This window comes from Urocampus carinirostris, chromosome 1 (assembly GCF_059441175.1).
Source record: "Urocampus carinirostris isolate Australia breed hairy pipefish chromosome 1, RoL_Ucar_1.0, whole genome shotgun sequence".
Taxonomy (NCBI): Eukaryota; Metazoa; Chordata; class Actinopteri; order Syngnathiformes; family Syngnathidae; genus Urocampus; species Urocampus carinirostris.
The window spans coordinates 15861723-15875274 of record NC_142349.1 but is presented as its reverse complement, the minus strand read 5'-3'; the positions used below and the strand labels follow the sequence as shown (position 1 = coordinate 15875274).

The following is a 13552-nucleotide window of genomic DNA, read 5'->3' as shown; positions in this document are numbered from 1 at the left end:
CTGCAACCTCGGTGGAAAGGTTTAAATTTAGGGTTGAAACACACTGATATTCAACAGTTTATGAATTAAGTCGACTTCGGGAAGATGTCATCCGGACATACTGACATTACGTGTATTTCTTGTTAGTTAAAAGCTGACATTAAAGTTAAAAAGTAAAGGCTTTGACACACAGATATGCAAAACCTGCTTTATTTAAAAACAAACGACCATTGGTTTCTCTGCTAGTCTGACTTCCGGATCCCCAGTCCAATCCTAATTGCATGCCAGGATCTAAATTTAAAAAAATATGCAGTTCAAACCAGAGATAGTAGAATATATTTACATAGAAAAATGACAAGAAAAACTAATTTAAGTAATAATATTGTTTTATTGTTACCCAAGGGGGATTACCACTTGTGCGGCCCCTTCTCAAGTTTTTTTTTCCATTTCCTCATGCTAAAGTGTGTGTGTTTTTCCCTGCCTGCATGCACGTTTAAGAACAGGGGATGTTGTAATTGTGGCCTGTACAGTCCTTTTGAGACTTTTTGTGATTAAGGGCTAGACAAATACATTTGACTTAACTTGTTGACGATGTCTGTGTACTGTCTGCCGATGCTCCTGCGGCATTTATTGCAACCTGGTCATCCTGGAAGGGAGATTAAGTGCAGCCCCTTCGCAAAGTTTCCTCATGCTCAGGCATTGTTTATTTTGTCTTAAAAGTTATAGCGCGGTCCTCACTGAAAAAAAAAACAATCTATATATTTGGGGTTTTATTGCTCTTTCATTCCAAACGTTTCCCAGCCCTCGATTTAGGTGTTTGACCGGCATAGGAGCAGAAATAGTACGTATTTAGGGTACATTTATATTCCAAATTTGGACATTGGGGGGCGTTTCTAGCCGGGTTACGAAACGAAATCGAGAGCCGTTTTTAATCTAAACTTCGAAACAGCCCGAGAATAAGTGTGGTGGTACAAAAAGAGCCTTTGTATGTTTTACTGCTTGTGTGTGTGCATTTTGTGTCGACTATTTACCCCCGTGCGTGCGATTGTGTGCGTCACAGTGCGCAACGTTTGCTAGCGAGAGCGAGCACACGACGCGCGCGTCCTTGCTTCTCCTGCTTCGCCCTCTCATCTCTTCCCATTTGATGCTGCAAGTGTTCGAAGAGAACACTTACGCTCTTTGCATTCAAGGACGTCCCAACTAAAAGAAAAAAAAAAGACTGTTTTCACGCTGTGGGCGTAGACTTGGCGTCATTTTCTTATCGGGACGATGCTGCCGTTGTTTGTTTTGATGCACGCACGGGTGCTTTTTCTTCTGTGAGGAGCAACACCTTTACCACTCGCTTACCTGTTTTTGTATTTTTATTACTTTCTTTTCTAAAATGCCGTTTCGCCTTTAATGCAGTAGGTTGCAATTAATTTTTAATTCGTATGCATGCGCACGAAGGTGGCACGCATAGAGGAGAAGCGAGCTACGACGAAGAAGCGTGCAAGAAAGTGAGGCGGGACACCAGCATGAATGAATGAGCCACACTGAGCTTCGCCAACAAGAGCGCATTGCAGGAATCAAAGGTAGGAATCGTGCAATTCTTGCTTTCACGTGTGATGCGTGCCTCGTTTACATGAGTTCTGTCGTGATAGTTAAGCGTCTTTTTCTGATCCGCGCTCATGATCCGTTTTTAATATCCCTGATCTGAAATATGCATCCCTGCTTTGCATCCCTGTTGTGCACAGGCGGCGAAGGTGAGCATCTTTCAATTTTCATTTTCAATAATACAGCCGAAATTGACAACCGTGCATGGAATACTCGGTCCCCACAGACATAAGCTGTTATGACATTTAGAGTACAAGGAGCCCAGTGCCACAAAATGAACTAGCTTCAACATCCTACAGAGAGTACACCATTAATCCTCCACCTTGTCAAATCATGACCCGTGGGGCACTTGCCCTTAGGAGGAGAAATGGAAAGAGAGAGAGTGGGGGAAAAAAGGAGGGATGAAGGACCACAATAGTCCTTGACAAAAGTCCCAGCGCCAATACTTTAATTTCCTAGGCAAATTTTAACTTCAGCAAAGTATTTGAAAACGAAAGCAGGAGTGACAAATGTCTCCATTGGACAGCATAAACATTAGAAGAATCCACCACCAACTTTCCCCACCCCCACCAGCTCTCCTCTGCCTATTCTGTACTGTAATTAAACATTCCATCCCTGAATTCATATCGTGAAGCAAGGCTGATCTAATTCCCATGTATAATATAAAATGTCATAAAAAATGCTACGAGCAGCCCACGCTTTCGTTACAGCCGAATAAATTAAAGCTTTTGTTTTGGTGTTGTTGTGATCAAATTGAATCGGAGCTAGGTAGCAAAACAAAAGAGGGCGAGAGAGACAGTTATTTCCTGCCGGTAAGCCTTTTGCTCATTTCAACCCGCCGCATTGTGTTTGTCCTGACAATTCTGGGGGCTGAAATTGGCATGTCTATTCTGACTTGGTGGTGGAGGTGCTGGGTGGGGGTTGTGTTAAATGAAATTCAAATTCTTAAGGTGGCAAAATAATAAAAAAAGAAATAATAAAAAAACAGTAATATTGGAACTGTCTGATGGCGTTATCTGGCCGTTCAGGAAGGTAGACTCGGAATTGGTTTATTCCCAAACCCGCCCTGCCTGGGAAGACACAGGGATTTATTCCACCCCCCATACACACACACACCCTCTTGTCTGTGCGTCACATCGCTATCAGAAAAATTATTCTCGCCTCTCACTGGCTGAATAATATTCATTCATTAGCATTGCATTAATGAGCGTCAGACTTTTAAATAAGTCAGCGGCCAGAATTAGATTTACACAATTGAAACACTGCTACTGCCGGTCAGATTGTTGCCAGAGGATGATTTGCAGACTGGATAGACATTTTTTGCTTATTTGCCAAATTCCCTTGCTAGCTTTTTGCACTTTCATGGGTGAACAAGCAGGCACGCATGCACACACACGAATATATTTTTAATTTTTAAGCATGCATACATAGAACGGGTGAAATGTCCCCAAACTGAATCCTCTTGTCTCCTTTGCAAGCGGCTTCTTTAATATGCAAGCGCTCCCTACAGCTCTTTAACAAGGCTTCCTCCATGAATATCTTAACAGGAAATAATCGGGAAGACAGCTACAAATATGAATTTCAGAAATTGACCCACGACATAAAATTTGTTCATGGCCTCCTAACAGCCAAATAGTAATTCCATTTGCTACCGATAAATGCAAATCCCGAATGCAGAACGACTGCAGGTCGGAAAAAGCAAGACGTGAGAATATTTTAAGAAGAAAAACACTGCTCTTTCGGAATCTAGGGAGTTCGACATTTGTAATGTTAGAAACAATTCTTTGGCGAGACTTATCGTGGTCGGCTATCAAGGACACAGAGAAAAAATTGTGCCTTTTGGCTCAGTAGGTAGCTTAATTCAAATTCTAATAAAGCCTTCCGGTGGTGCAACAATTACACAAAAAGGCCGCCAATCTGTGCGGCGTTTTGATTTCTCATCTCAAGTTTGATTCACGGTAACTGCCGGGTAAAATGTCACTTGCATCATCGCATTTCCATCAGAACTCTTGGTGTGGAACCACAAATAAAATAAATCACTTTGCCATTTCCACACTACTCACTTACTGCTACAGTGTTTTCATGTATTGTATGCTGCTAGCTACTTTTTAGCCTGATAGAAATTGATTTCTTTTTTTTTTTCATTTTTACTACCTTCATACTGCTGCAAAGCGTCTGGTCGCATAGCCGAATAGACCGGCCAGCCTTTCTACAGGAAAGCGGCGGAAGTTATTTTTGTTGATGTCCACGCTTTGTATCGATTCCCTGTAATTTTGAATTTTTCAATTCCGATCCTTCAAAAAAGACCTTGTGCTAGATTGGATACATCTTTGTATTATTTTGATAAGTGTTAATCATTTAAGTGTCGCAATTGCTGAGAGTGATTAAGAAGTTTTTCTCGAGTAAATTCTCCTTATCAAACGGATGGCGTTCCGCGTGTCGTGCCATGTGTATATTTTTACTTGGCGTAATCAAACCTTTTTGGAATGGGAGGCTCATGTCAGCTTCGTTTTTTCTGTGAAGGTCAAGATCATTTTTGTGGCGCCACTAGCGAGTCGGAAAGTCGTCGTGGAGATGACAGTTTATTGCCTTCAATGTTTTTACCTTTGTGGAAATAACTGCTTGCTAAATGTTAGGAGCCGAAATGGACAAGTTTGGATTAATTTGCCACAGAGAATAGCCTGGTTGTACAACAAAATTATCTCGATGTGAGTGGGGCCAGGACAGTGGAGCAGTAGGTGGTGACTTCAGAGGCCTCACAGGTGTGAACTTCAGCCTTTGAATCAACTATGTTTTGAAACACTATTTTAACTGCAAAGCACAGAGTTCCTTCAAAAATGTTTTTGCTCAGGCTGTCTTTTTGTTTTGGTCTGTCATAGTAAATTGCATCATGCACAGCCATTATGACTTGGTTCCAGCTAACCGTTGTAACTGCTGGCAATGTTTGACTCCCTCCAATCCAAGGGGCCAGGCGTTTACATGAATCACTGTCTCTGTGGCCTAGGCTTCAAAAATTACAAGTGTGGTGCCCGCTAACCTATTTTGAAAACAGCTTACAATTCTAGAAATGTTGACAAGCTTATCTTGTGAAAAACACAAAAAAAAAAAACAAGTAGAGTTGTATTTTGAACAAGGGATCCATCCATTCGTTCGTCCGTCCATCCTCTTTGCCATATTTCCCCACACTGTAAAAAACAAATTCTTTCATCATTGCAATAAAAAATATGCTCATTTGACAGATATGCTTTCCTCATTTTAAAGTATATTGTCTGGTTTGTCAAAAAAAATCGTTTTTAACAATACAGGGTGTATTTAGCCCCTGCAAGTGGTAAAAAAAAGCTTTATTCCATTTTTTTCAATTTCAATAATGAGTTAAATTCATCATTCTTAACGTAGAATTCCTTAATACTCGTGAGTTGAGAAATTAGTATTTATTTTACATAACATAAGCCTCACCCAGAGGGATAGAACATAATTGCTGCTATGGATAACCCCATAAACCAAGAGCTGTGAAGGGCTGGGCAAAAATTAAAAGAAAACAGGTTTGGTCACTATTCTCCATAATTTGAAAAGTATTTTTAATGTATTAAACTGTTTTTCTTTTTTAGTGGTAACCACGCTATGTATTTTTCAGACAAAATCAAACAAAAATAAAAAATAGGTTATTTCTATCAAGCAGCTGATAGATAGAGTTTTGCTGTTCTAAGAATTATTCTGTTCTAGGGAATAAATAAAAACATGCTTACAATAAGGAAAACAAAATACCATCAGATAAGACAATTTATCATGTTGATTGTCCTTTTATAGAAAAAAAAATAGACTCAATATCTCAAATTTGATTTTTTGGGATTAGGCTATACTTATTGATGATAATATTTGTTTTCATTACACAATTTAGATTCATAATTTCTACTTGTGACATGATTAATGCTTTTGTAATATAATGTTTTTACACACGCTTGTTATATATTTCTTTAATTTTTGTTTTTTTCCAATTTAGATCATTTTTTGAATTCAGAATTATTTTAGGTATTATGTTTAAGTCACATTGGTAGCGTGAGACCAGGTTTTGGCAGGTATGGGTATTCATTTTGGTGCACATTGAAGCATAGCTCTAGGTATTGTTCCTTGCAACATTGGCAACTCGGCCGCAGGTAGGATTAAATATTTTTTAAAACTCATTTTTTTGGAAGTGGGCCAGGGATACAATGTATGAATGATATTGATAACCGGTTTTGGCATCAGACTATTCATACTTTGAGTATTTAAAGGCGTCGGTCTGGTTTTGGTTTTATTGGTGATCACATGATATTGGTGGGGGCAAAATAAAGATTGCCCAATACTAGTGGGGACACGTCCCCTTCGTCCATGCCAAAACTATGCCCTTGTGAGTATTGGTATTAAATAAAGTGGCATTAAACATCTCTTAGTAATTATTGTTATTTAAGTATGCTTTTTCTACTCTACTCACCTCTGCTTATTTGTGCCAGTCTGTTTGTGGCGTTCTCGTTTATGGGCATGGAAATCTCTCACGTTGAGGAGAAATTCATCAATTTGATGTCAAAAATGGTGACACACGTAAATTGTATAGATCCAAGGAGAAATCGTTTTGAGGGGGGGTTGTTATTGTGAAATTTCCCAGAGTGAATTGGGTGTCTGAGATGGTGTGTTTGAATCAAAATTGGTGTTGTAGGAGAACTCTATTTATTGGCGTGTAATGTGCAATGATTTTTATCTCATTATCTCATGGTACCAGAGACAATTGTTAGAAACTAAATAAAATAGAACACCATGCTGAAATATATACAGTAAATACAGGCAAAAAAGAACGTCAAGGAAAAAAACCCTTTGGTGTATGTGATGATGAATCAGTCTTTGAAGAGCATGAACAAAATACATTCTAAATTTTATGTCACATTGTTTTCATTTTCGCCTAGCATGTGAAAGGTTCCCGGTTCAAGACCGGGTGGAAACATGTTCACCTGTAGAGGGGTGAGAGCTGTACTTGCTCAAGAAATGCCACAGGAAATGGTGCACCAACAAACGGTTAAGGGGATCCAACTAACCAACCTACCATTGTGTTCATAGTTGTCAAAAAATGTTTCAAATCATGGCCACATGGATTCAACGTTTGTCACTACCAATGCTTAGTTTGAGCTGAAAAGAGGTCAAACAACATTTTATTCTGATTTTTAATCAACATTTAGGAGTTTGCGTTACACACAAAAAAATCCCACAGTTTTAGGTCCTGACCCATTTTCATGCCTGAGTTTAGCACAAAGCCAGTACAAAAGAACGGCGGCTCCGCTAAAGATGCTTGAAAAATTCCAAAATCAGTGAACCAGGGAGAGACAAAAATCTCTCCACCCTTTCTGTTGTAATGTCGCCCGGCAATGCCACAAGCCGGCGTCAAAGACTCGTTTAGATTTTCCGAGGGATCCGTTTTCCCGGAACGCATTTCACGCGCTAATTCAATTCCACGGCTGCCGGCCTTCCGCGGGTCGGCGCCAGCACGGCGAAAATAAGCTTCGGCTGCAGGAGTGCACGAACGCTAAAAAAAAAGGGATCGATGTGGGACTGTTTTTCATAAATTGAGTGCGCGTTAAATTAGCTGGACCGGGCTGGCGTTGCAACACATAGGATTGAGTGAGTGGTGTATTTGGATGGGGATCTATTGACTGCGACATCAACTGAAAAGACGCGGACCCCGATGCTCGATCAATGGAACAATCAGGCCTGCCGCCATTTGTGTTTGGAGTTCTTTCAGAGTGGAAGGCAGTTCAATTTTCACCAGCAAATACTTGGAACGGTACTGTAATCTTGTAATGGTCACTTTGGATTGCCCCTTTTGTCGCCTGCCTCATTTTCACTATTCATCTTCAACGCAAGTACAAATCGCAGTATTTACCCCACCATATTTGCTAAGATTAGCACATGCTGAAAAGGTTTTAATGGAAGCGTAGGGGTGTAATTCTGACGCCACTCGAGAAAGAGAAACCCCCAGCTCACCCCGCCTCTGAATCAATAAAAGCTTGCCCTACTAGTTGTTTGGCATTTCAGTGGAGTCGGACACGGCTGCTAGTGGCAAAGCTTTCGAAGGGCAACAGTGCTCTTAAAGCTGCAGGATCGATTACGATGCTGCTGCTCTAATGGCAACAATATCGAATATTAGAGCACAGCATTCCAAACATACTAACTTTACCCCAAGCATGTGATTAACATTTTCCAGGTTTTTAATGATATAGTAGCCCTGAGTTTACTGTCTTGTAAACCACAGATTTTGTGCAGGTGCTTCTCATCTTTTAAAATGGTTTAATTTTGAAGTTGTTTTCAGTAATTAGGACATTTGTGCATTTTGGATGCTTGGAAATGCTTAACATTGCCTGCTTAAAAATGACGCCAACACCGCTTTCTGGTGGCTCCTCTTTGTCGTAGCATTTCTTCTTCCCTTGTGATTAATGGCAGCTGACATTAGTTTCTATGGCGTTGTCCTATGTAGCGCCATAGCACCCTTCGGGTCCCGCCCAAGAGGACAGGTGCATGCTACACCTAAACAGCCCAATATTAAACGTGTATTAGTGCAAGGATTACGTATCAATCATGGACATTTATAATGGCCATGGCAAAAATGAAGGTAGCATTTTCTAGTGGTAGATTGTAATGGGAAGAACTTCCTGCAACTAAAAATGTAAGCTACATATTACTCTCATGTCTTATTCAGATCAGGAAATCTATGCGCGATTTACTAAAGATCTAAAAATCATTTGTCTTAATAAATGCGCACACAAGAAGACCCTAGTGGTTAAGGGATCCAAACAAGGTATCATATTTAAAATTCTCTTTTGGCATTTAAAAAAATTAAACACATCAAGCAGCTTTTTTTTCTCTCTCTTTCCTGGCCCCTGTGTAATTGATTTCAAACCAGTGCAGCCCGAGATTCAAAATTTGGAGACCCCTGCTATGAACAAACCCCAAAAGGCAAAGCAAGGGAAACAACTCAGTGGTGTCTCTGATGATAAATCAGGATTTGAATGTAATAAAATAAATACATTGTAAATGTTATAATAATAATGATAATGATAAAAATACATTGTACTTCGAAGCACCTTTCGGGACAACCAAGGTTGCTGTACATATAGTAGGACACAACAGTAAAACACGAGTAAAACAAGCAAATAATAAATAGCAAATAATGTGAGGCAGATGGTCAAGAGAAGGCAAGTCTGAAGAAGTAAGTTTTGAGTCCAGATTTGAAGGTGGACAGGGTCGCAGAATTTGGGAACCCAGGCGTCAATGAGTTCCAGAGATGGGGGGCAGAGCGGCTGAATGCTCTGCTCCCCATGGAGCTGAGGCGGGTAGCGGGTATAGTGAGATGGAGGGAGGAAGATGATCTGAGGGTTCGGGATAGTGTGGCAGTGTGATGGAGGTCGGAGAGGTAGGGAGGGGCAAGGTTATGTATGGCCATGTAGGTGTAAAGAAGTATTTTGTAATTGAGTCTAGAGTAGATTGGGAGCCAGTGGAGTTGCTGAAGGACATAGGTGAAGTGATGGCGAGAGAGGGTATTGGTGATCATGCGTGTTATGCACCAGCTGAAATTTATGGAGGAACTTTTAAATTAAACCGTAGAGGAGGGAATTGTTAATAGTTAACGTTGTCAACGAATTATTTCTATCAAGGCCAGACGTATCCAAAGTTGGACACTTGCATAGCTTTGTTTAAGCTAAGAAAGTAAAACAAAATTTCATACCGATTATTAATGAAAAAATATGGGTGCGTGTTATCCCCAAATAAGTATGATATATCTCAAGGTGCCACTGTTGTTTTAATTTCCGGCGTGTGCTCAGTCAAAGCACCTTTCCACATCCTAAAAAGAAGAGTCGCCCCCAAATGAAAGCCAGCGGTGATCAATCGACCTCATCGCTTGCACGATCAATCCTGGTGTTTTTCCAGTGGCCGGACACAGACGCGGAAGCATAATTGGCCTGATCACAGGAGGTGCAGTTTTAATGGCGGGAGTGCTCGCCTTCCTCCTCGGTCCTTGCAGCTCGCGCCGCATCGATATCGTCACCTCTTTGTCCTCGAAGCCGTCGTCTTAATAGCGTGTGTGACCCCTTTTAAAGTCCAACGCTCAACATCGACACGTTCACTCAGCCAGCAAAATTAAGAGAGACAATGTATTAACAGCGTCTTTGTGTGTCTGTGTCTAGTGTGTACTCACTCGTTTGTTGCCTACAAGTAACTGCTGTTTACCTGAGTTCTTCCGGTGGTCCTCAAAGGGTCAAATAGGGGCAGGGTGTTGCATTATTTTAGGTTATCACCCCTAGTCTATGTATCACTGCTGTTATATGGGCTCCCTTCAGAGGCTTACTCGGAAAAGAGAAGCGCTCCAATTTCATTGTACTTTTAATAAATTAAAAAATTAAATATCCAGCCCGGCCTGAAAGCCGCTACGAAGAAAGATGTCTACTTATTATTATACATATATACATATACACATATATATATATATATATATATATATATATATATATATATATATATATATATATATATATATATATATATATATATATATATATATATATATATATATATATATATATATATATATATATATATATATATATATATATATATATATATATATATATATATATATTTATATTATATCAGCAGGAGGTTGAACGCTCGTCTTGGGATCAAGAGGTCGCAGGTTCGATTTCCGGCTCTTCCGTGTTATATGTTGAAGTGTCCTTGGGCAAGACACTGAATCCCTAATGCTATGATAGCAGGTAGTTACCCGGCATGGCTGACGCTGCTATCGGTTAGTTAGAGTGTAAAAGGGAAAAGTGTTTTGGGAAGTCTTCATTGACTTGAAATGCAGACCATTTACTTTTACATTTTGGCCACGTGCTTTTTTTGGGGTCTGACTAGGTCGTCAAGTTTGTGCACCGACGAGCGTGAATGCTGAGCTAAGCAGGATCCTTCAAAGTGAAAAAGAAACAACTAACAATGACGGTGGATAATTAAAAAAAAAAAAAGTTGCGAAAGAGAAGCCCGGCCCGAACCCGAATCTAATGATTGAAAGTTTAGGCACAACCCGACACGGATCTCGGGCTGGGCTCAGGCTCGCGCAGGTGATTTTACTTGTACTCTAGTGATATGCAAAAAAAGACAAATCATGATTAATTGAAGAGGTTTGAATAACACTTAAAAAAACTATACAATCAATACCTAATTACATTTATTTCAACCCCTAAATTTCATAGAAACACATTTCTTCCCCTCTGTGAATTTTGGTGATTTGATAACATACAATATTGTGCAAGTCTGGGCGTGTGACACCTTTCTGCAGTCAGAATTTTTAAAACTAAGTTTGATGCGTTTCATTGGAAGAGCAAAAACATGAATTAAATATATTGGGATGGTGGAAGACTGGTTAGAACGTCCGCATCACAGTTCAGAGATCCCTAGTTCAATTACAGCTTCTGGCCTACCTCTGTTGGTTTCACAAGTTCTCCTTTTACCTGTGTAGATTTTAGAATTGTTTTTATTGTCATTGATACCAACGTTATTAAGCATTGTATGCAATTACATTAGACGTGGCACTCCAGGGTAAAACATTTATTGTAAATACTTTGAAGAGAGAGAGAGAAAAGAAAGACTATCCTCACACATTCCAAAAACTGGCGTGGCCACTTGATTGGTGACTCTAAATTGTTCCTCGGTATGGATGCGTGTGTGATTGGTTTTATGTCTATGTGTGCTCTGTGATTGGCTGGCAATCAATCCAAGCTGTCCCTTCCCCACTGCCTGAGGCCAGTTGCAGATGCAGGGGGTGCATTGAGAACACGACTTTAAAAGGGAAAATGTGTATTATTTAGCACCCCTTAGTGGTAAAAAAAAACTTCATACCATCAGGAGGCTCACCTTGTGGGAGCTGAGATGATTGTCTGCCATCTTGTTGCTATGGGTACCCACCCTAAACCAAAACTGTTGTTAAATACTGGGCAAAAAAATAAGAAGACAAATTATGAGGTTTGGTCACTTTAAGTCTCTGTAGTTTGTATTCACTCGTTTTTGGTTGCACTATTCAAGGTGCCTCCAATGTGATGCCCACGCGCAGTTTTTAGTAGCCCACATACTGTTTCTGAGAATATATTACGGGTCATTGTGATCTTTTTAACAAATTTGATTTCTAACTGGCAGGATGTTTAGTGGTTGACTGAGCCTATTTTAACCTCTAATAATTCTAACTGGTAATAGCATAGTAATAACCCCTAAAACATAGTAATAACAGGTTATTTCATGAATGAATATAAAAAAATGTAGCCTTTTCCACTCATCAGTAACCAAAAGTACTCGTTCGCTTCAAAAAGGTTGGTGACACCTGCACTATACAATGCTATTAAAGTGTCCCTTTTTTTCACAAGCCTTACCTTTTATGTATATCAAACTCTGTATTTTCCACTTACAACTTTTAAAAAAACACCCTGGCCAATCAAGTACCATGGTGTGTCTCCAGGCTGTTTATTTTGGTTTGGAAAGAGGTTTGCTCCCCCACTTGGATCAAATAGTACTGGTTTTCATCCTCCTAAATGATTCCAATACAGCAGTTTCAACAGCTGGTTGTCGTCGTTTCTCAGCTCAAATCGTGATCCCGCTTTCAGAGATGGGATGAACCTCTGCATCGACAGGCAGCAGTGTGTGACTATACTGATGGTGGGCGTGTTGGAAAATGAATCCCTTAACCACTAAGGTCGTAGGGGCACCATTTCCTGTGGTGTGTCTTGGGCAAGTACAGCCTAGTGGTGGCAATCCCTCTCTGGACAATACTGATACTAAATCCTAAATCACTGGGGAAAACCTATTTTGTTCCAAAATGTAGAGTAAAATACGCTTCGCATCACTTGTGGCTTTCATAACCTTTGCTTTTGTGACATAGTGAAAACTTAAAGGGTCTTTGCCCAATAAAGGACTTTGCCTTTCCTATGTTATTTTATCTGGAATAGGGCATTAAAATTTGTTGTAAAAAAAAAGACATTTTAAAAACACAGGAGTTTATTGTAGTGGATGTTGGATAACACTACTTCTAGTATTATTCTGCGTGCACATGTTTATTAGGGAAAAAAAAGAAGAGCAGAGGACCAGAGAGGGCTATGTGGTGGAAAGTGAGCTCAACAAGCAGGGGAGCAGATCCGCGGTGGATTAATTAACGATTTTAATTATGCCGGGACTGTGCGCACCTCACCTGAGACTGTCCCTTCGCCTGTAACGCACACTTGGCTCACTTGCCCTCTGCACCGAGCATCCCCTTACACCTCATTCTGTAACAATGAGCCGAAAACGCAAGCATCCCTTGCCGAGTTCACCTTTAGTTGACCACCATGCTCAAATTGTAGCGAAAAGACGCTCGGCCGCCTTTTACAATCTGTTTCGACATATGTTGCTCTGTGCTGTTTGAATACTTATCTTCCGTCCTTATGTCCACTTTGTTTGCAGGCTGGCTGATTTATTAATTCTCGATTTTACTGTTCATTTCACTGGGTATAATTAATACTTTCATCTAGGAATGCATGTCACTCATTGTGTAGCAAGCTAATGCTCTCATAACAAAACAAAATGTTCATCCAAACATAAACAAAAATAATATGTGAAAATGTGAGCTGAAAATTTTATATATACATTTACATATGTATATATATATATATATATATATATATATATATATATATATATATATATATATATATATATATATATATATATATATATATATATATATATATAGTCGTTTTTGTACTTACACAAGCCGCACCTGTATATAAGCCGCATGCGCCCAAATTAAAATATGTAACGTAATCATAATATTAAACCAAATCCAACTTTGAGTCCCGCGATTTTAACTGGGGGGGAGGGATTTTGTAAGGTTTATTGTCCTATATTCTTTATCAATTATCCATTATCCGTTATCGGTCAA

The 13552-nt window shown here is 39.7% G+C and overlaps 1 protein-coding gene across 7 annotated transcripts in view; it reads left to right on the top strand.

The window, feature by feature from the left end:
• Positions 1-1061: 1061 nt before the first annotated feature.
• The window catches only part of adgrl1a (adhesion G protein-coupled receptor L1a), a 278192-nt gene continuing 265701 nt past the window's right edge, over positions 1062-13552 (top strand). For 6 of the 7 annotated variants that reach the window (XM_088328480.1, XM_088328463.1, XM_088328459.1 and 3 more), the window contains exon 1: positions 1062-1550. In XM_088328480.1, the coding sequence (XP_088184606.1) occupies positions 1502-1550 (49 nt within the window). In that variant the 5' untranslated portion in view covers positions 1062-1501. Of the gene's footprint in view, positions 1551-1647; positions 1722-13552 lie in introns of those variants that run through there. The other variant, XM_088328444.1, reaches the window with a different exon arrangement.